This window comes from Heteronotia binoei, chromosome 12 (genome assembly GCF_032191835.1).
Source record: "Heteronotia binoei isolate CCM8104 ecotype False Entrance Well chromosome 12, APGP_CSIRO_Hbin_v1, whole genome shotgun sequence".
NCBI lineage: Eukaryota > Metazoa > Chordata > Lepidosauria > Squamata > Gekkonidae > Heteronotia > Heteronotia binoei.
The window spans coordinates 53,595,335-53,619,148 of NC_083234.1; the positions used below are offsets into that span (position 1 = coordinate 53,595,335).

At 43.7% G+C, this 23,814-nt stretch overlaps 1 protein-coding gene across 2 annotated transcripts in view; it reads left to right on the top strand.

Annotated features, from left to right (window-relative positions):
• TTLL11 (tubulin tyrosine ligase like 11) overlaps positions 1 to 23,492 on the top strand; it is a 79,852-nt gene extending 56,360 nt beyond the window's left edge. The window contains exons 7-9 of one of the 2 annotated variants that reach the window (XM_060251408.1): positions 7,853 to 8,110; positions 10,571 to 10,677; positions 23,120 to 23,492. In XM_060251408.1, coding sequence (XP_060107391.1) covers positions 7,853 to 8,110; positions 10,571 to 10,677; positions 23,120 to 23,409 — 655 coding nt within the window. In that variant the 3' untranslated portion in view covers positions 23,410 to 23,492. Of the gene's footprint in view, positions 1 to 7,852; positions 8,111 to 10,570; positions 10,678 to 17,133; positions 17,533 to 23,119 lie in introns of those variants that run through there. The other variant, XM_060251406.1, reaches the window with a different exon arrangement.
• The last annotated feature ends 322 nt before the right edge of the window (positions 23,493 to 23,814 follow it).

The window sequence follows — 23,814 nt, forward strand, 5'->3', positions numbered from 1 at the left end:
GAAGTACATGCTGAGGTTCCCGCCCTGAGTCAGACAAAACAGTCAGGCATGAGGTGCTGGTACTCTTCGGTGCCCATGCATGTGGTGCCCAATGTGAATTGGGACCATGGTGCACATAGGGAAGGGTTGTCAACCTTCTCAATCAGAAGCAATCTCTCTGTGTGTGGGAGTGTGTGTTGTGTATGTGTGTGTGTGTGTGGGGGGGGGTGATGGTATTTGGTCCACTGGGAAAACCCATGTGTTCCTTGGGCATAAGATACATGTGGGTTTTCCCAAATGGCACATCCCTGGGTCCACTGCAGGTTAAGACCACAGCTCTGGCACAAGGGACTGAAACCCCTTCTTCCACATGGACCATGGTTCTAGTCCATATCAGATGCCACACATATGGGAATGGAGAAGAACCTGCAATTAACACCTGACTGTGTTGTCTGACACAAGGTGGGAATGCCAAACCCAACAGTGTACCATGTAATGTGTGAATTTGTCATTTTAATGGTAGACAAAGGTTCCCAGAACTGATCATCCACTGCTTTGTACAGCTGTGGGAGAGTGTTGTGTTCTCAGCCACCTTTCCAAATCCTTTGGAGACCACAGTGAGTTGTTAGGAGGTCCCACCAGTACCCTGCAGGTCACTAACTGCCTTCATTCATGGTCTTTGCTTGGTTCTTCCCTCCTTCCCTTCACTGTCCGGATTATACAGCCTTTTAGAAATGTGTGAGAATGTTGCTACTCTCATTCAAGCTTTCCCCATTTCTTTCATAATGCATCTGACGTTTCTTCTGTCCTCCAATTCACTTGGCATTTGATGTGCCAACCCTACTCCACGTATATAGGAAGAGGTTCAGAGAATAAAGTGAAGTGTGAATGCTGTGTGAATGGTGCAGGAAGTTCTTCTGAGATTAATTACAAACTATTTATTAAACAAAGATCCTGGCTAAACTTAGGCCCAGACAACACAATATGTTTTTAATGAGCTGGTTTAGGGTTCTCAGATTGATAGGGAACTTACGGTACTTCCCCAAATGCCTCCTGACCCAGTTCAGATTAGGACCACAGCATTGGAGGGAAAGAAGCTTCATGCTCTACCCTGCACTGTTCTCCTGAGCAGAAACAGCCCTGCAGGAGGTGCTTTTTGCCCCATTGTTGGCTTGTATTTGCAATATTCAGTGTGTATGCAGCTGTATAGTGGGAGGGGGGAAAGTATCCTCTTGAGGCTACTTTGGCTTGAGAAAACAGCACAGAACCCCAGCTCAACCTGTTAGAAACAACATACTGTGTCATTCAGGCCTTAGAACAAAATCAGACACTTCTTTGTCTAACCTAACTTGGTGCCAGGCTCATTCCCAAGTACTGGAAAACTGGCTGATACTGACCATAGCATGTAAGCTGCCATAAATGCAATTGCTGCAAATGTGGGGTGATACATCATACCTTTTGTTCAGATCAAAAAAAGAATATGAAGTGGGGGAGATTCCTGTATATTTTAAAGGTGTCTCTGAGCCATACTACTAAAAAAAAAGATGGGAGTTTGCTCATATGCCTTGTGAATTATGTTATCTAGTTTGGCCTGACGGTTCCTGAATGACAGATGGCTCCTGGAATCCCAAGAAGGGTGTAATGGAGCATCTCAAGTCAGATCAATTTAAGCCACAGTTGAGGAAGGAGTGAGGGACCTCATGCAGGTTTCTAGCATAAAATGGAAATAATTGCTGCAAACTGCAATGGTCCTGATTAAAACCTCACTTTCTAGACTTGTATATGTCTGGACCTGACCTACTGCAGTATGTATTTTCCACCTCAATTAGCAGTATCCACCTTAATTAGCAGTAAATTATGAATACTGTATATAACTTGAACCGACTCAACCCATATAGAACCATAATGTTTTCAGGGCAATTTCCTGCATCCTAACACACCAGCTCTTATCCTTATTTTCAGCTTTGGTATAAGGGATGCTTCTGAATTTTGCAGCCCTGCTGTTTAGACTCTAATAACCCTAGGTTTGTTTTCACTTTCCCCATATATCAAACCCATTGGGGCTTTATTTTTGCTCTGTTTCCTTGTGCCATTTTTTGTGGTGTTAAATTTATGCAGAAACAGAGGGGGAAAGAGATGATTCAACCACTGTCATTTTGTATGTGGGCAATCACACAAAACTGAGATGCCATGAGGTTTTCTCCATAAATTAAGCCTGAAGGTCAGCTTGAAGGTTCCTGTTGGGAACAAACAGGGCTTTTCCCCCTGGGGGAACATGGTGGAATGGAGTTCTGGAACCTCTTTGTGGAAACAAAGTTCTCAAAAAATGTTGTAAAAGTTCATGAGGGGCACCCATGTGTTTCTCCTTCATTTTCCTCTTGAGAGTTCCAGCACCTCTTTTTCCAGAAAAAGAGCCCTGGGAACAAGCCTATGAAGAAGTTGGGCAGCAAAGAGAGTAGGGGGTGGCGACCAGCAACAAGTTTCAGGAAGGGTCTTTCGCATCCCTAATGCTAACCTAATGAAGGAGGACGTCGCTGTTTCATAGGCAGGGGGGGGAGTATGTTTTGTCCTTAAAAAAAATAAGTTAACACCTAAGATATGTCAGTTGTGGTGCTGAATCTTGCTTTGTTCAGTTAGGAAATTATTGCTAAGAATTAAAAGGCCTTGCTTTTGGAGCGTGATGTTTTCAATATTAGGCAATAGCTTGCAACTGCTGTACTCAGATCTGTGGAATGAGCTTTCATCTCCTTTCTGTAGAAGGACTTGAGGGCCCCCCCTCCCAAAGTCCCCTCTCCCCAGCAAAACCAGTTTGACCAGAAATCTACGGTAAGTTGAAAAAAAAATGTCATTTGTTACTAGAGTTGGAAAACAGCTCTGGGTTGGAAAAAACATGGAAATTCGGGGGGTGAAGCCTGAGGAAAGTGGGGTTTGAGGAGGGACTTCAACAGGGTATGATGCCATAGAGCCCACCTTCCAAGGCAGCCATTTTCTCCTGGTGAATAATTAAAACCAAAAATCACCAGAATAGCAATAACACTTTACACAATGAGTGTATATGCAACCTACATTTATCAAAATACATGTGTAGCGATAATGATCATTAGTAACTTGTTAACCACTCATAGTACTTAGTTCAACAAATGCTCATAATACATGATTAAACCAACGCAGCTGGGAAAAAAGGTCCCCCACACTGCCTGCTGTAAAAAGATAAAAAAATACAGTTCCTTAGAGGCAGATGCCTTCCTGTTGTTCCAACGTGCTCAAGCTTGTATTCAGCAACTTGGGTGGAGTTTGGATTTCCAGCTTGTCTCTGAGAGTCCAGCCCAGGGTTCCTCACAGTTTCTGTCCTTTGTCAGCCTTTTACTTTCAATATTTTATCCTGGAGCCTCAGTACCACATTTAACAACTTGGATTAACGCATGTTAATTGCTCTTTCTATTTCTGGCTTTAATTAGTCACTTACATCAGAACCTCTGGATATCTACCATTTTCTCCAGGTGAGCCGATCTCTTTTATCTGGTGATCAGTTGTAATCCTGGGAGATCTCCAGCCACTACCTGGAGGTTGGCAACCCTATTTACTACTGAGGTCAATCTGGAGGTCAGAATATCAGAGTGGGGACTAAGGGACCTGGGTCCAAATCCCTGATAGGCCACGAAGGCCACTGGGTGATTTTGGACCAGTACTTTTCCCTTGTCCTCATCTACCTCACTGGGTTGTTGTGAGGATAAAATGGAGAAGAATCATGTACCACCTCCCAAGCTGGAGGGCAGGATGAAAATATACTGTATAGATATTGAGTACAGTATCTATTGCTCTTTTTTTTAATTGCTCTGTTTTTTTAAAACAGGAATCTGGAACCCAGATCTGCTTCTCTGCTCTTAAGACTGTATTTAGAATGGGGAAATTTCCAGCAACACATACACACTGTTCAAAAATAGATCACTTATCTCTTGTGCATAAATAAGTTTCTGGAAATTTTGTTGGAAACACATGGGGCAAAACCCTGGCTTATCCTTCAGGCTCTACACAGACATTGCTTTTTCTGCACAGATGTATCCAGATCAAACTTCAAAGTTTCCATTTTGTAAGCTTTGTATTCGCTTTCGTATTTTTGTTTGTGTTCTTTTGTATTCTCTTGCTCTCTCTCCTGTGAGCTCACACAGCTTGTATTTTGCCTGTAGTCACTCTTGTAGTCAGTCAGTCAGTCAGTCAGTCAGTCAGTCAGTCAGTCAGTTTATTGCGGCTCTAGGCCAATCAACAACAACAACAACTCATCAATAACAGTACAACACAACACCAAGCTAAAATATAACATAACAATATAAAACTATGTACAACCATCAAAATAGTAATAAAATTATCTGACGTAGGCAACACTTAACTAAGGGCATCTTCTTTCAAATACAAACAGCATTAAGTTTCTTCCTGTCAAGGTCGGTAACATATAGAAACTTAGCTAGATCCAGAGAAAGTTGATCACTCCCATCCCCTAAGAGGAAGTAAATGACTTGGGCCTGATTTAAAGATTTAGCTAGCATTAGATGGTTCCGCAGAAGTCTGTACCTTGCCTCTGTATGGAAAAGACAGTTCAGAATGAGATGGGGAACCGTATCGACCTCCTCCAGGCCGCACGGACAGATCCTGTCTTCTAACGGGATCTTGTGGAAACGGCCCCTCAGTACTGCTGTGTCAAGAATGTTCAGGCGTGCCAAGGACAGCATCCGCCTGATCTTAATTGGCTGTATCTTTTCAAGATACCTGGCACATTTAAGATCACTTGTAAAAAAGGTTGGGATATACGTCCCCCCAACTTTGGCCAGAGATTGTAGTCTTTTCACCATCTTTGGTGTTCAGCAGCACCTAATTATTTTTTTTGTTTTAGAGTGTATTACATTCTCAAGTAAATGGTGGACCAAATTTACAATACTGAATGTCCTGAAACAGGAATTGCTCCATTGGTGTTGTGAAGGAGCACACAAACTTACCCCACGGGTAGCAAATTGTGTGAATGGATTTGTTTCCTAAGCCACAGAATGTGTCTTGGTGTACTAGTTTAGAGCTAGGGATGATTCTGCATTTCTCATTCCTGATGTTTCATCCTTAAAATCCCGTTTGCAATTTCAGTCATCCCTTGAGTGAGCTGAACCTTTGATTCTTTATTTTTGTGCCATTTTCTGTTTTCCCCATACCCAGTGTTAACCATAAAATGTTCAGATTTTTAGACTTTATACAGGCAGAAGTAAATCAGAATTGTGGACATATAGCGATAATGTGCATTTCACACATATAAATTGTGTATAAGAACTGTATAACATGCATACACAGTGCAGACAAATCTACAGAGCCCACAGCAGAAAGTAGAGAACCAAAACCTCTTACAATAATATAAACGAATGTAGAAAGAAGCAAAATGGGGAGATTTAACTCATCTCAAATTTTAGCTTCTCATCTGTAATGAAAGTGCCTTGAACCACTTTGAAAGTGTGAGAGGCCCATGGGTGTTTTCATATAGGAGCGAAAAAAGGTTATGGATGGTCTGCTGGACAGAAGATAAAGAGTTTGACACTAGTATGCATGTGTGATATGCACTGGAGAACATTTGCACTGGAACTGGGTTGCCATCAGCCGCCAGTAAGCAGCAGGCACATGGAACAGTTGACAGCAGGACAAAATAACTTGTTTAACTCATGCCATCACTGAATACAGTGAATATGCTTGCTGTTTTAGGGTTGTTCTAATGATGTCTTCTTGAGATAGATGATGGCACAAGGACTCTGGGTGTTAATCTCATATTCCCTAGTAACCTAGCAACAGCCAATGCTAAATTTCTGATGGTTTAGGCATTTCCTGCCAATGGGAAGTGTGAAATTCCTCTTGCAAATGGTTTGGCTCAAAACCCTATGCTTCCCTGCCACTACTCATTTATATCCTTCTGTAGTCTGCATTCTTGCTCTTTGGGCTAGTTCCATATGAACTTCTGGACTTATTAGCCCCTTCTGGGAAGAAATATTGTGTGCCATTGGCAACCCAGTGGAATTGACGTGGATATAAGCAAAAGGACAGAGACAGGGATGCACTGATCTGTAGCCCAGCAAAACCAAAATGTACAGGTCTTGATGGAAATCACATAGGTTCACTTCCAAATGACAGGCACTTTGTAAATCTGATATCAAGAGGCAACTTGCCTATATGAATGGATCATCATGGATCTGCCATCATGACAGACCTTTTCTGTACTACAAAGCTTTGGGGTGGAATCAGTTCAACATGAATTTACCAAGTCTTATGTGCGACAGCAGCCAAAAGATTGCATGTGTGAAATCTGCTTTTGGAATTAAATTGCATTGCAGTTGAGGTCCCTGCACTTCAAGGCTTTGTGATCTCTGTCTGATACTTGGCTGGATGTCCCTTTCTTCCTAAATCTTTAGTGAGAGAGGAGGAATTTCATAAAGAATATTTTAAAATATTGTGGGATTGTTGTCTTGGTGAATGTGCCTAAAGTGGCATCTGATGAAGACTTTGGACAAAAAATAAATATTAATGTTCTTTAAAGACTGCACAAAGTTGCCCAGTTGTTGACTTGGTCAAGTACCCTCCATAATTTGGGGGAAGTGTCACCCCTTCAGCTGAAGAGGAAGCAGATATATGAGTATGCATGAAGAAACAGGTATTAGAAGTTAGGGAGAAAACAAAGATAAAGGTGAATGGAGAGCTGTGAATTGGCTGAAGGTAGCACGCTTTGGGGTGCAGGCTACCTCTGGGAGCTAATACCTGTGTTGTAACCCACCCTGAGCTCACTTGGGAAGGGCGGGATATAAATAAAAGGAAATGAATGAATGAATAAACATTTTGAATGTTTTTTTAAAAATGAATGAATGATACAGTATGGTGGTTCTGCTGCCTTGAAAGCAACCTCTCTGACAACTGGCATCCATCTTGCATATTTGTAAACACAGCAAATATCATAAAGGAACCAAAGGATTCCATTGTCTGTTCCTCCAAAGGTAACCAGGCCGTATGACTCAGCTTCTCAGACATATCTCATGGATTGGGAAAGTGGGGAGTACATCATGACAGTATAAAACTTGCCCCATGCTGCCATGACCTGGATAGTCCAGGGAAGCCCAATCTTGTTAGATTTCAGAAGCCAAGCAGGGTTGACTCTGGCAAGTACTTGGATGGAAGACCTCCTTGGAATACCAGCAGTCAGGAGGACAGGGGTGGGCTTTATTCAGCCACCTCCCTGAATATCTTCCAAGAGTCCAAGCCCCCAGTAGGGGCCAATCACCAGAGGGCGCAGCGATTTTCAGGTGTGCGTGCGCACACACACACGCAAACATGCACATATAAATGCAAAATTTAAAAGAAAACCCTTGCCCCATGCTAAGCCCCATGCCACTTGTGACCACTTGAGCTGATGTAGCCTTGTGTGGCAGGCCAGTCTGGAATGGACATCTCTCCTGGTTTCGCTGCCTGCTTAGAATAGCCCAGCATGTGGCTAGTGAAGTTGCTCTAGCAGGGCAAGCCCAGAAACCCAACCCTGGGAGCCTTGACGTCATGCTAGAAACAGCACAAGACAAAACATTTTTTCTTTACTTTTGGGTAACTGAAGAGGACTTCAGGCTAACTGCCCTGAATCTTTTCCTCCTTCCATTTTCTATTACACATTCTGCAAACTTGTTTCTTCCAAGCCTGATTAAACATTTATACCCAGTTTCTTTCCTAACCTTTTTTTTGGGGGGGGGGCGAATTGGTGATACAAGCTCAGACAGGAATGCTAATGGACCATCATGATCATTTCTCTGGTTGAGCAGAAAAACCCAGCACATCCTTGACACAGTTTTTTTATCACTGTTTTGCCCTGCAGATCTCAGCTTGTGGAGCTTGCATCACAGGAAAACAAAGATTTCCCTGAAGAAGACTCAATAGACAAACTGGAGTTGGAGCCAAGCACTGTCCCTGAAAACAATTTGCCCACCGTGTGCCTGAAGCAGGTGTTTCCAAAGTATTCAAAGCAGTTTAACTATCTGCGGCTGGTGGAACGGATTGCTGTTTTGTTCATCCGCTTCCTGGGCGTCAAAGGCACTACCAAGCTGGGACCAACGGGTTTCCGGACATTTGTAAGGTTAGGCTTTTGGGTAGATCGTCTTAAGGAATACCCCAGAATTGGCCTCTTGTAGAATGCCTGGGGCAGAAATTTTTCTAGGTGTTCAGGGAAGTTGCTGGATACACTGATGAGGGCTATCATGCCCTTCCTTCCATCAGTGTACTGATTTGTAGGTCTTCAGGACATTGGCTGGTAATCAGCACTCTTCAACATATTTTTGCTACCCCCTGGATAGAAACCTGGTTTGTTCATTTAAATAAAAGCCAGAAATCATCAGGAAAATTAGTTTTGTTCAAAATTGATCATGTTCTTCACAGCTGCAAGGGATGGGGAAATTTCCTCTGACATATTCCATTTTTTTGTTGGAAACTTTTGCTCTGCTGTGCGTAATCTCAGATTTTAGTTTAACTAGAAGAACCATAAAAACTGATTCTAGAATTGTTTAGATTTTACTGTAGTTTTCAGATATTTTGCATTTTCTCACCCCATTGCTTCTGATGCGCAGAAATACATTGATGTGATTATACATATGGCTGCATCAAAATTCTTTTTGGCAGAATTTTGAAAGGTGTGTACATGTGCATTGGTAGAATCCTACACTGAAAACATCTTCTGCAGTTGTGCATGCAGTCCTACCAAGAATGCTTTTTGCAGTGTTAGATGCACATGTGTATGTGGATACATAATGTGTATGGAGAAGAAAAGACACTAGTGAAGAGAAAGATCAGGAAGCTGTTGCAATCCAATCTTAACACATTTCAGGTTGTTTTTTTTAAAGAAACAGTGAATCGCTAATGTGCCAGTTGCACTTGGTAAACAAAGCTGGATAACTTGGAGCTCCAAAATCCAGAGAGGAATTTGGATGACAAGAATTTCAGAAACATCCTTAACTATAGCATTTGTTGCAGCTACGTATCTAGATACTAGAATCTATCCCAACCAAAGTCAAAATGTTGGGGAAGGATACAATCCAATTATTTTCAGTGTTGGTAGTTTACAGTGCATCCCTATGCCGAGTTATTCCAAGCTAAACCCACTGGTTTCAGTTGCCTTGTACTACAGTGATTTTTCCATGGGAGTTATTAACATATTGCTGTGCTTTTCAGAGTAATATAAGCAGCAGCAACAAAAGTGAGCCTTTGCTCATAAGGAATGTAACAGTGCAAACATAATCAGTGGGGAAAAGGACAGAGGTGCAGAGGAGGGATAATGAGTGATGAATGTGAGACGATCTCCTGATGATCGTTCATTCATCTGTTCATCCCTGTGCTTCCTCATAACTTTTGTGTCAGCTTATAAAATGTTAATAAAATACATAAATCAATAATAAACAAAACAACAAGCATCTAAAAGCAGAAAGCAGGAGCAGTTTAAAGAAGTTGGGGGCAATTAAAAGAGAAATTAAAACACCAGTTATTATGCAGTGTCTTCACTTGCTCCCTAGAACTCAAAAGAATAGATGCCAGGTGAAAGGAGGCAGGGAAGGATTTTCCTAGATGAGGCAACACCACAGAAAGGGCTGTGTCTCTTATGACTGCTCATTTAGCTCCAGAAGAAGGGGAGCACACAGAACAGTGTCTCTAACAATAATCTGATGTTAGTGATGGGGCAGATGTTTGCAGGCAGTCTTCAAAATTATCTGGGTCCTAGGCAATTTAGAACTAGCGGTAAGAAGCAGCACTTTAATCATGCCTAGGAAAGCTGTTCTTTCAGTTCTGGCAAAATGTATTTCCTCTGACCTGTGTCAGTTAGCCTGCTGTATTCTGGATCAACTGAAGTGTCCATACAGCCTCCAAGCCAACCCTCATATATATATAGACTGCATTGCAGTATAATGTGGGTGTGGTGAGAGTCAGATGTATCTACACTTGTAGCGAGGGTTGCCAGGCCCTACCTGGCTATGGGTGGGGGGATGGTCCACACACGCGCAAAGTGCGGGTTTGTGATAATGTCACCCAGAAGTTATGTCATAGCACCAGGCATGTTGTGTGGGGGACACTAGCAATCTGGGTATAAACTCTGTGGCACCATAGAGATTTTAGCCATATTGCTAGAGCATCCCCTACACTTGTGGTTGACATCATTGCACCAGGCACGTCATATATGACGGAACTCTTTGGGGGTGGGAATCCCCCTGGGGGCCAGCTCCATGCCAGTGGATTGGGGGCCCCCAAACTGGGGGAAACCCCACCCCCAGTGGGAGGCTGGGAACCCTACTTGTAGTCAAGTGAACTTAATATAACTTCCATACTGTACACCTCTGGATACTAGATATTGTAGGAAAAGAGGGAGGCATATGGGCCAAGAGATATCAGCTTTCCTAAGGCTGAGATTTGAAGCAAAGACTTCCATCTGCCCTCTTAGCCATTGGGGCTGGTTGGACTGATGTTGTCAGCAGAAGAATGTCTCCATTTTTACCTTTCCAGATGATCCCTTCTTGATTTCTGCTTTTTCCTTCCCCCTTTTCATGTTCCCCAGAAACTGCAAGATTAGTAACAGCAGCTTCAGCATGGCAGCTGCAGACATACTGTATATCGACATCAGCAGAAAGTGGAATAGCCTTGGAGTAGACCAAAGAGAATCAGGTATTTCCCTTTTCCAACCTTAAGGAGACTCTCTTGTGAATTCCATGGGATTTTTAATCCCGTTGCATTTGCTAGTACAGCCCTCAAGGATTTTCTGTCTCTGATTTTGTTCTGTGCTAGCTCAGAGGTGTCGAACTCATTTGTTACAAGCGCCAGATCTGACATAAATGTCACTCTGTCGGGCTGGGCCATGTGTGTCATAAAATGCAACACCAGGTACTGGAGATATAAACTTGATTTCAGATGCTGAATGGCAATAGGCAGGTGAATGACAATAGCATCTTGATTTGATTAGGTGTGATATGCAGAGGGGTAATAGAAGATACCAGCATTGGTAATGAGACAGGAGATAGCAGCGACCCCAGGGAATCATAGAGTCAGAAGGGACCTCCAGGGTAATCTACTCCAGCCCCCTGCGCAATACAGGAAATTAACAAATGCCTCCCTCCATCCCCAGTAGCCCAGTAGCTCCATCCTCCATGCCCAGAAGATGGCAAAAACCTCCAGGATTCTTGGCAAAACTGGCCTGGAGAAAAATTGCTTCCTGACTCCAAAGTGGCAATCAGCATTTCTCTGGGTGTGTAAGAAAAGGGCCACAAGAACTAAATACTGATACAGAGAAGGAAGCAGGAGAGAATTTCATCTCCCTGAACTCAGCCAAATGCATACCTACTGGATTTTCTTTTACAGAAACCTAGCACAAGCATGTTTAAAGCAGCCTTTCTTGTTCACTCATCCAAAACTTGTTACATATCCATTTAAGAATTAATTTTCCATTTTTCACATAGGAGCATTAGCTGTGGGAGAATGGCTTGTGTAATTAGCCCCCCCTCCCCAACAAAGCCAATTTTACATTAAGAAACCTATAGATATTGAGCAAGAGAACACCTCTGCACAGAGGGGTGTGGAAGGGGAGATTTGGGGGGAACTATTGGTGAAGTGATGCTTCCAATAATAGTTTTCTTCTCCACCATCAGCACCTCTCAATAGTTACCACCTTCTTGTCCAAAGTTGTAGCCTTCCACATTCTGGCTCCCTGGCTGAGAGGAAGATAGCCTCCTTCCTCCAGTTTGTTCCTACATCCCAAAAAGAAATCTTGCAGCTTGCAAAGTGAAAGTAAATCAAACTCCTCCAAACTGTCTCTATGCCATTGCAACATCACCAGAAAAGGTTTTACTTTCACAGGGAGAATCAGCATTTTCTGACTTTAGGCAATGCAATCTCCAGGACAAAAAGCTTCATATCCCTCTCTCTAATCAAACTGCACACCCCCAAATCTCCCCAAATCCGTGACCTCTCCAAAATATTTTTCCATTTGCCAGGGCTTTTTTTTGTGCAGGAATGCATGGGAATGCAGTTCTGGCTGGTTTGGTGTCAGGGGATGTTGCCTTATATGTAAATGAGTTCCTGCTGGCTTTTTCTACAAAAAAAGCCCCGTGTGAAACAATAGTGATGACAGGGGGTGTGGCCTAATATGCAAATGAATTCCTGCTGGACTTTTTCTTTTTAAAAAGCCCTGCCAATTGCACAGAATTCAGTGGGTGCAAAGTGAACAGGGAAGTTGCATGGCTGAAGAATAGGGCTGCCAAGTCCCCCACAGTCTCTGGCGGGGTACTTTTTTTGTGCGCGCACAGCACACTCAGTGCGATGACATCACTCACAAGTGACGTCATTGCACCAGCGACATCATGCGCCGGCCACTCTAGGAGCTTCTGGGAAAATGCTATGATTTTCCTGGACACTAGCAATCTGGGAGGGAAACTCTATGGTACCAGAGAGTTCCTCTCCAAAACTGCTAGAGTGTCTGGGAAAACCATAGTTTTCCTGGAAGCTCCTAGAGCGGCCAGCATGTGATGTCGCCGGTGTGATGACATCACTTGCAAGTGATGTCATTGCACTGGCAACGTTGGGAAGGGATCCCTGCTCTGGCCCAATGTGGTCTGGTGGGTTGGGACCTCTTAAGCAGGAGAACACCTGCCCAGCCCAGGAGTTTGGCAGCCCTACAGAAGAACAAAAAATAGACTCTGGAGGAATCCTTCTCTCGCCTCCATTTCCCTCTCTCTTTTTTTGCCTCAATAAATCCACAAATATCAAAAGCCTCCTAAAAGCCACTGAAAACTTCTTAATGCACTGGATTGGAGCTCTCTCTTTCCCTTTTTTTTTGCAAAATGCATCAGGAAGGGGGTTTTGGTTAAAAATGGAAGACTCCCTCAAAAAGCATGATCAAATGTGATCACTTTAGCAACCCCCCCCCCTTTAAAAAAGAAACCCACCCCTCAAAAGAAGGAGAAGAAGGAAGAGGAGGAGAAGGCAGTGCTTTTTTTGTAGAAAAAGCCCAGCAGGAGCTCATTTGTATATTAGGCCACACCCCCTGGCCTGGGAGCTCATGGCTGCTGCATTGCAGGTTGGGCCAGCCAGAGCCTTGGCCAGCTCAGGTGGAGCACTGCTCCTGTGGGCTCTGGCGGGAAAAAAAGCCCTGGGAGGAGGAGGAGGGAAGGGAAAGGAGAAGAAGTGTACCTGCACACAAAAACTTATACCTTGAATAAATGTTGCTGGTCTTTAAGCTGTTTTTTCTCTCTTTCCTCCTTCCCCCCACCAAAAAGAGGAAAAGCAGCCTCTGAGAAGGAAGCAGAAGGTCTGTGTGTGTCTGTGTGACTGAGAGAGAGAGAGAGAGAGAGAGGTTTGTCTTTGTTTGTCTCCCACACCAAACAGGAAGCAGCCACAGAGATCTCTGCATGTGTGCATATCTGTGTGAAAGAGAGAGGGGGGGGGAGAAGAGAGGCAGGCAGGCAGGAAGCAGGAAGCGAGGAGCCACTGAGGGAGCTGGAAAAAAGCTAGTTACGGTGTGGTTGCAGTAGCAACCCTGGAAAGGAAGCAGGAGAATGAAGTTGCTTGGGTGGGACAGACAGATTAAAGCCCTGCATGGGCTGGATGTGGCCCATGGGCCACATCTTTTGACACACCTTTGCTAGCTAAACCATAAAAAAACACCCTCTTGGTTCTAATGATAGAGGGGGCCATTCAAAAGCTTATATTTGTCAAGCAAGACTGCAATGACTAGAATACTTACTGATGGAGCCCTGAAATTCCAGCTGCCAAGTGGCTAGATGTGGCAGTAAAACTCAGGGTGGGTTTTTTGTAGGTGAGAATCAGAGAAAGGGAATGAAATTGGAATATGTGGAAGGGAAGTAGCCATATGAGTGTTCACATTACAGACTAAGACTTGTCACATTGCCCAAATTTTGCTGAGGCATATGCAACTTTACTAGCCTTTCTCTCCCAAAATACCACCCAAAAAAGCTTTTCCACTGCTGCTGAAATAAGTTAGCAGAAATGTCCAAGTTTCTGAATTTCATTAGCAAGAACTGAAATTGATCGGCAATCAGAGCCACAGGAAGCTATTTTTCATGTTTATTGCTTCAAACGAGCATTACCATCTGGCCCATTGTTAATTCTGGATTAGCGTTTGGTGTTTGGTTTGCATCTTAAATTGCTGCGGATAAGCAGAATCTGCTCGTGGGATGTTCCTAGTGCAGATTTATGTATGTGTGTGTAGTTTTATTTATTAGCATCAATTTTTTTGTTGCTTTGTTTTGCTGACCAAGATGGGTGATGTGAAAAATATTTATTTACACTGCATCAGGGTAACAAAATTCTCCTCCTCCTCCTCCTCCTTTTCCTCCAAATACAGCTGTTGTGCAGATTTTCCCAGATCCTTTTTGTTTGTTAAATCAAACTTTCTTTTGTCCTGGATGTACTCGTTAGCTTTGCAGAGGTTGGCTGCTGTTGAAAGAAGAATGGTGGCCTAGAGGGACCCAGGAAGGCTGATGTGTTCATTTACAGCAGCCCACCAGCTCACTTTCCTTCAGCCCTTTCCAATTGTCATGCTCTCTGCACCTTTTCCTCTGAATGTGGGGGCTATTGCACCATGGTCCTGGCTGCTGTGGCTAAGCAGGGCTGTGCTATGCACCAGTTCCTATGGAAACATGACAGTCAGAAGTTGGGTACTAGGGGCCTCTCTAGCAGGTGCCCATGCCCTGTTTTAGTTTTACCTGTTGCTCTTGCGGATGCTCAGGAAAGAGTCTGTGGGTCTTGGCAGAAGACTTACAGGAAAGAAGTGGTAGTAAGCAGCAGTTAGAAGAAGAAGAAAGAGATTGGATTTATACCCCACCCCTCATTTGGAGTCTCAGAGCAGCCTACAGTCTCCTTCCCTTCCTCTCCCCACAACAGACACTTGTGAGGTAGGTAGGGCTGAGAGAGCTCTTTGAGAACTGCATTTGAGAGAAGAGCTCTGAGAGAACTGTGACTGACCCAAGGTCACCCAGATGGCTGAATGTAGAGGAGTAGGAAATCCAGATTAGAGTCCACTACTCTTAACCGATGTATCAAATTAGTTACTTCTAAGGGGTCGAGGGAAAAAGGGAAATAAGGACGGAATCTCCCATCTGTTATTGTTTCTGGAAATAGCTTGAAGAGAGAAGCCCCCAACCCTGATGAAAATTCTATATTGTATGTTCAATATCTGTCAAGGGATTACAGTATTACACTCACAATGACAAAATTCTCAAAGATGAACTCTTAAAATCCTTCTGAGTGCTAGAAGGCAAAAATGCTGTCATTCGGGTTTTGCTTTCTGACGTTATCCTCATTCAAGGGGCTTCCAAGTCCTAGCCAGAAAACATCACTTGTGTCCCTTGAGTCTTGATGGGCACTCCAAGACCAAACTAGTGTTGCTGTGGAGGGACATGATACAGCTGCTTCGCTAAAACTAAGAAGTTCTAGGTGTGGTCATTGCTACACAGGGGACCTCAGAGGAATCTGACATGTGCCACCTTGGGTCTCATGATGGGTACAAAGTCAAAAATGACCAAACAGCAGCTTATAGCCTTGCAGTTCTAGGGTTCTCAATGGGCGTTTTCGCACTGACCTTCAAGTGGTGCGACCACCCTCCTCACGCCGGCGGATCTGCAGGGATTTCGCACCAGATGCGCCGGCGCACCCAAAAGAGCCGGCGACTTCCGTCGCGAAACCAGCTCAAACGGAAACCGCCAAGAAGCAGGAAAACGTTTGAGCTGGTTTCGCGACGGAAGTCGCCGGCTCTTTTGGGTGCGCCGGCACTTCTGGTGCGAAATCCCTGCAGATCCGCCGGCGTGAGGAGGGTGGTCGCACCACTTGAAGGTGAGTGCGAAAACGCCCAATGTTATTTTTTCCCTCTTATTTATTGCAGTTCTTGCTACATAAAATACATTTGAAGTGGATGATGACAACAGAAACAAACATACATGAGACAAAAGAAAAAGAATAACTAAATAATTATTTATTAGTTTAGAAAAAGGATTTTATGCCACCTCTCAAAGGACCTACCTGAAGCATCTTACAAAATAAGAATAAAAAAAATTAAAAGAGATTGATTTAAAACCTGCCTTAAAACAATCATAGATCGTAAGAACAGACCATAAGCAGTTTAAAATAACATTTCCCAGACTAAAGTAGTGTCAAAAAATCTGCCCCTTCATTAACAGCAACACAGATCTTCTGGCTGGTTGGACAATATAGGAGAAGGTGGTAATTCGTATTCTGGTCCCAAGTCATTATTACCTAATGGAGGGCTGGGCACAGCCATACCTCTTAGCTGCCTGCTCCTAAAAGAACTTGGAAACAGGTACTATTTTGTTAAATAATGGCCAATTATTTGAAGTTTGTATTAGGCTTTATATTTGTTTTCTGCCTTGGGTGTTCCTTTGAACAGAAAGCTGGGATTCAAATAAATAAATAAAAGGAGCAATGAAACATTAATACAGCAGGATAAAATAACATAATGCAACAGCTTCAACACACAGCTCAAAAGCTGGGTAAACCAATCTCAGCAAGGGATTAAATTTTATAAGATCAACCAGAGCACAGTTTACGAAAACCAATTAACAGATTGCCTGGGCATGCAGCCACGTTTTCACTTGAAAAATGAAACGCAGCAGACTAGAGGCCAGACAAACCACTGAGGCGGGCATTGCAATGACTGAAGCACCATCACACGGAAGACCCTGTTTGTCACCCACCAGATGGTGTGGGCACCCAAACAGGATCTCCAGAGTGGACAGGTTGCTATGGCAGAAGATGGGTCTCTAACGTGGTCTCTTAGCATCCCAAGCAACGTGGGCATGAGACTGAACAATGGGTGATGCAATTCCTTGAAGAGTTTAAGCGTTCAGTGTACCAGAGCAGGGCTTCTTCTTTCTCATTGGGGTCCATAGCCTATTCCTCTAAACCTGAAGGTCTCATATCTCTCAAATCATGAAAGGTCTCAGATGATGCCTCCTTGGGGCAGTGTTCCAGCTGCTACTTGGGCCTAGGGATGTGTCAGCAGGACTGACAGTTTAGGGAGTTGGCCATCCCAGCCCAGCCACCTGCTTGAGAAACACTTTCCAAGTGCTGTTTCATCTCTTTGTACTCGTGTAGATTTTTCAACAAAGCAAATGGAATTCACAGCCATGTGCCGAGGGAAGTATAACCCACAGATGTCCTGTGCTTTCCAGACTAAACGTGGATAAATCTGTTCTAAGGGGAGATGGAGCTTAAACGGCCTCCAGCGGAGGGCCCGTAAAAAAGAAGATGTGCAGGGGAAGGCAAAATTAAAAACCCACATTTGGAAAATGATGACATTTATTTTGCAAGGGACGACTCCTTTTTGTTCCCTACCAGGTTTTTAATATGTGCTCTGGATCCTGATGAAACTTAACGATGGGAAGCCTTAAATGTTCGTTTTGTGTCTCTTGCACTGATTTTAATTGTCAAGTTTTATTAAAAATGGTAATGGATGAGTTTTGTTTTAATATACATGCAGAAGTTTCATGCCAGGGAGAGAAAACCAGGAGGTTGCCTGCTAGTGTGTGTGTTGGGATGAATCCATGTCTTGCTCACAAGAGACGAAACTAGTGACTGTATTTTATTCTGTAAACATGGAGATACCCTTCAGATGGGAACAAGCTCCTGGCATCTTTTATTTTAATTTTCTTTCTGATCTCCCCACAATTAAGAAAAGTGCTGTGTCTATCTACTAGCCACACGAGAAACAGAAGAAGGCAGCTGTGAAGTCATGGAATGTCTCCCAACATTTCTAATTCACAAAGGCTGTGTTTGCTTCTCTTGACATTGTATCCCCTGCCCCTAATCCTCGCACATACACCTGGTGTCATTGAATGTTTCTAAGTTAGACTGGATTCCACAAGAGCCAGTAAGAAGCAGTGGTTGGAGTGTTAATTTGGGAATTTGGGAACCTCAACATTCAAATCTCTAATCTGCCATGTAGGTAGGGTTGCCAAGTCCAATTTAAGAAATATCTGGGGACTTTGGGGGTAGAGTCAGGAGACTTTGGGGGTGGAGCCAGGAGACATTAGGGGTGGAGCCAAGATCAAGGCTGTGACAAGCTGTGACAAGCATCATTGAACTCCAAAGGGAGTTCTGGCGATCACATTTAAAGGGACCACACAATGCCTTTCTTCCATAAGAAATAATGAAGGATAGGGGCACCTTCTTTTGGGGCTCATAGAATTGGACTCCCTGGTCCAATCCTTTTGAAACTTGGGGGGTATTTTGGGGAGAGGCACTAGATGCTATACTGAAAATAAGGTTCATTTACCTCAAAAAACAGCCCCTCCCAGAGCCCCAGATACCTGCTGATCAATTCTCCATTATTTTCTATGGGAATAAATCTCCATAGGGAATAATAGATTTCCCAGCAGACATTTCCCTCCCCCCGTTTTCTGATGACCCTGAAGCGGGGGGAGGGCCTCCAAACCGGGGGATTGGCAACCCTACACGTAGGCTTGCTGGTTTGCCTTAGGCCAGTTATTTGCTCTCTAATGTACCTCACAGGGTTGTTCTTGTGAGGACAGAGAATGACGTTCTTGTGAGGGAAGAATTACGTTGGAAGCTACTTTGGGTCCCCATTGGGTAGCAAAGCGGATTATAAATATCTAAATACATTTTGGACCGGTGCTTATTCTTCCATAGAGTGTTTTTAATAGAACACAGCGTGGGCTTCAGTCTTATGAGTGAAGAGGCCAGGCCTGGAAGGCCTCTGGATCCACTGAGGATGCTGTCTGTCCCTTGTTCCATTGCCACTCAAAGGATCATGTGGCATCTGTTCAAAAGAACACACCTATACAGGGTGTTTTTGAGGGGCTGTGTGTACGTTCTGGCCTGTCAACATCACTTCTTTTTTAAAATCCCTTATCCAACTAGAGACTAGCAAGTCTACCCAGTTTTAGTGAACCTGCGATGAGACTGTGAAAAACAAACACCCAAATCTCAAAACTGCCAAGCCAATTAAGGTGCCTTTCGCTTGGGAGTTGGTGGCGTTTCTGAACTGCTTGCCATGATGCAGCTTTGATTGTGGTCCTGCTTCTAGCTGTTCAGTTGTGCAATGATTGCTGTTTTCCCTCCTCTTCAGGTAAAATAGAGCTTTCTTTCTTTCTTTCTTTCTTTCTTTCTTTCTTTCTTTCTTTCTTTCTTTCTTTCTTTCTTTCTTTCTTTCTTTCTTTCTTTCTTTCTTTCTTAAAAGCGCCAGGGGAGTATCACTTATGGGGCAGTGGAAGGGATGTCTTTCCCCTCCCTTTCCATTTCACCACAACTGATAAAACATGGGATTGGCAGCTGCTGAGTGCCGATAAACCCGGCGCATTATTTGTCAGTCGGTTCATCGCCCACCTCATGAGTGACCCCAATTGCAGTCCTTGGTTTGAGGGAAATTATACTTCAGAGCGTAATTGTTCTGTTTCAAAAGAGGTCTTTTCCCTGCTGCCTCAAGAAGCCCAAATTGAGTTTACAAAAATAATACAATCTATGCACTTTGGAGTCTTATCTGGAAACAAATCCTTTCAAGAGTTTGCCCTTAACTGGCTGAGCCTGTCAAAAGTTTATTTCCAGCAGGTTACAAAAGTACAGCGGGGCACAGAGTCTTAATTAGGTACCAAATTTAAACTTTTAATTCATGGCCAGGTTCAGGAAAAAGCAGGGATTATTGTTAAGAAGGCTGTTTCCCCTCTGTTTCACCTGATGGAATGAGAAAATCACCAGGTATGATTTTTTAAAAAGCCTATTCTCAACTGGCTCTAGACTGTGCCTGTGCAGTATGGGGGGGGGGAATTATGGTGGCCACAGGTGGGACTTCAGTGGCTAAGAGAGGTGGCGGCTTGGCATTCTAGTTGGAGCAGCATGACGGCCTTGGTGTTGGCTAATGCAGACGTTCCCAGTTTGTTACCCACCATTTCAATGCAGCCCCACAACAATGTCTTGTGATGGGCAGAGTATTTAATGAACATCCTTTCCCCTGTGTTTTTTTATTCGCAGACATGTATCAAAATCAGGAGATGATTGAATAGTTACTCTCTGCCTCATATTTTTCCACACCAGAGTCTTCAGCTGGGGTTACTCCCCAAGTGGATGGCAAACCATCTTTCAAAGAGCAAGAGTTGATGGACAGCAGTACTTGACTTGAAGGCTGTCTTCAGCTTATTTGTTATATTTATGTATTAAAATATTTGTATTGTGCCTTTCCCTGTGGCTCATGGTGGCTAGTAGATCGCAGCTGAAAGCCTACAGAATAAAGTAAAACCTCAGATACCACAAGTTAGCTGTGGGCCTCTTGGAGTGGTCACTGGCTTTCCTCGTGCTTAGGGTAGCTGGAAACCTCCAGGAAGAATGGGGGACTAGGCCTGGTATTACCAGTGTTGTGCTGGTGCACTGGCATAACTTCTGGTAAAAAAATGGAAGCAATATCTTTCAATGCTCTAGCATTTTTAAAAAAAACTTCCAGGTTTACTGGACATGACATAAACGTGCCAGCATGATTCTGTTGTGCACTTCTTTTTCCTCACCGTTTCTTCCCACTGGCACCTGAAGGCAACTGGCCAAGATACTGGGAGGCCTTCTACTCTTGGGTTTCTGTGACATTCTGCCAGGTTCCTCCTGAGAGCTCTTATTTTAGTTGCTATTATTTAACACACCTTGTTTTAGTTGCTATCATTTAACACAAAGTGTCACACCTGGGTTTGAACTCAACAACTTTTAGGGCCTCAGCAAATCAGTGCCTCCTTTACAGTTTATTTTGTGGCAGCCAGGCTCCTGAATCAGATCTGTCTGCCTTTCTTTAAGGCAGGGACAGGAAAAAGGGTCACTCAGGAGTCAGGAGTGACCAGTCATTCCTCTCCAACCCTTTTCCAGTTTTGGTGTAATCACTTTCTTGTGTATTAAGTGCTGTCAGGTCAATTCTGACATGACAACCCTATCAGTTAATGACCTCCAAAATGTCACTTTCTTATTCTTCCCTTTAAGGCTACATTAGTAGCTTCTCTCCACTTTTATGTGAGGGATTAGGATGGGAAAATTTAGAAGGAACATTGGCTCTGTTAACCTGGGGGGAACAAAATGAAAAAGTGACATCTAAAGGATGGATAGTGTTTATGTTGATGACAGCCCATAGGACAATAGCAAAAAGTTGGAAATCTGCAGAATTTTTAACATTTACATTTTTGGTATCTTGAGCTATGGCAAATAGCCATGGCAGAAAAGTTGACATACCAACTTAGAGTAATAAAAGGTAAAGCCAGACTTTTTCAAAATGTGGCATGATTTTACCTTATATACAAATCAAAGAGGCACTCAACATCCAAGCTCTTCTTCAAATTATGGGGGAGAGAAAATTAAGTATGAAGTACATAAAGAATAAGATAAATTTCCAAAACATGCTGAATAATAAGCCCTCTGTTAATACTTTGATTCAACAATATTTCTTTGTGTTCTATGTATTTTTCTTATCATCTTGTTCTTTATGTTGGTAATTTAGAAGGTTCCTTTCTATGTTTGCTTTTGTTTTGTTGATAAAGTGGTGGTGATTACCGATTTCTTTTATGTATTGCATTTAAAATAAATAAAATTTGCTTTTTAAAAAAGAAAAACTAAGAGGGAACTGTACATTTTCTCCCTGCAGGGCAAGTTATAATTTGGGATGGTAATGGTGATTTGCTTTGGAAGAACAGCTGAGGATAGGTTTCCCCATCCAAGCACTGTAGACCTGCTCTGAATTGCTGCAAGTTTTGTACGAAGCACCATTTTATGACTGGGTCTATCCACTGAGTCACCATTTTGTGACTTGCTCCACCCACCAAGAAAATATTTTGTGATGGTAGCTCTCAAAGCTCTTGAGGAAAAAAGAAATTAAGCATCTTCCAGAAACAGAGAGTCTGCTTTAAGGGACATTCTAGCCACTTTCCTACTATACATATATGTAATTTCCCAGTCTGTAATTACAGACTTTTTGCTGTTAGGATACTTTCCCACAATATTTTATGTGAGCAGGGCTTTTTTTCTGGGAGGAATGTGGCAGAATGGAGTTTCAGCACCTCTTTGTGCAAACAAAATTCTCAAAAAATGTTTAAAAGTTCATGAAGGGCACCCACATGTTTCTCCCTCTTAATTTCATTTCATCTATTCATTTCCCTCTTGAGAGTTCTGGCACCTCTTTTTCCATAAAAAAGCTCTCGATGTGAGCCATAATATACCACAATATATAAGATTTGTTTAGGAGAGATCAGAAGCCAGAAATTAGTCTGGCTTCTTCATACTGATTTATGAAAATTCATCCACTGTGAAGCCTCTGGCATCTTTCCCTACCTGGCTCCTGATTCTACAGGATCCAGATCTCCATTACCTGTCCAAATTACCTGTTTAAACATATGAAGCTGCCTTATACTGAACCAGGCCCTTGGTCCATCAAAGTCAGTATTGTCTACTCAGCCCTCCAGGGTCTCAAACTGAGGTTTTCACATCTCCTACTGCCTGGTCCTTTAACCTGGTAACTTCAGCATGCGAAGCAAAGGCTCTTCCACGGAGTACAGCCCCTGGTCCAAATCTACTCTAAATCTTACTAAGCCTAGTTAGTTCCTGTGTGTAGTTTTCCCAGCTGCCCTTTCTCCTTCATGTGTCATTTTCTCATTTCTTGACTCCACTCCCTTTTTCTTCAGGCCTCTCTGTACCACACTGCCTTCATCCTGAGCTGTCCTCAGCTTCCTGCCTGCTCTCTCCCCTTTCCTTTAATGGAATTACTGAGGCTTTCCTCCTACTCTTCTTCACAGCCTCCATGACTGCCTGTACACCAGAAGGACCTCCAGTGACCCTCCTGTCTGATGTTACAGTTCCTCCACTGAAGCTGTGTGGCTTGTCAGTGTTGTCTTGTTGACACTAAGCTGTGGGAAGGTTGGAGAGTGTTCCCTGACATTATAGCTGCTCCCTTCAGTAGATGCATCTCACTGTCTCAAAGTTTAGCCAATCAGCTGGATGATGGAGGGGAGGTAGGGAGGCTGTTCTTTTTGGAGATGCTGGCCAGAATATTTTTAGGTAGCAAGGCCTCCTTTGGCTTCTAACCGCCTCTCTCTTTTTCTTCAAGGGATGGGCCTGCAAGCTTTTGTGGAGGTTTTCTTTTTTCTGGCACAGAGACGGTACAAATCTCTCTCCCTCCATGAGCAAGTGGAGCTGCTGACCGACTTCTGTGAGTACAACTTGGCTGCACTAGATGAGAAGCGCATGGCGTGTAGCCGCGGGATCCCTGAGCGGCGCCCTGCCCTGGTCACCTGTCAGCAAGATCGACTGCACCTCCGGCCTGCTTCTCGCACACTGCCTCTGAACCACCACCCTGTCACCCATAAGCTGGTTGATTACAGAAGTTCTCGGCCCTGAGGCCATTTGGCTTGCGTCAGGGAAGAGCTGTGGTCTGAAAGACCCGAAGCTGGTTGTGTGTGCCATGGGAGGCACCTGACTCCCCCTCCACCAACAGACCTCAGAGTTACAGCTTCTTTAATGTGGCTTGCCTGATGGAGGATCCTCTGCCATGATCCCTGCTGCCGCACAGCATCTCACTTCCAATAATGCCTGTTGGCCGCAAGAGCCAGTGATTTACAGCCTCCCCTCAGACAGTCACTACAAGTGGACTCCTCTTTTGATTTTCTGCAAAAAGTCATCAGTGAATACCAGTGGTCATCGGGGAATCCACCCACTGAAGAGAATCCAGCCTGAATCCTGCCTTGCCGAAGGCCCTGTGGCCTGGGAGAAAATGACTGCGGAGATGGGTGGGGATGAGATTGG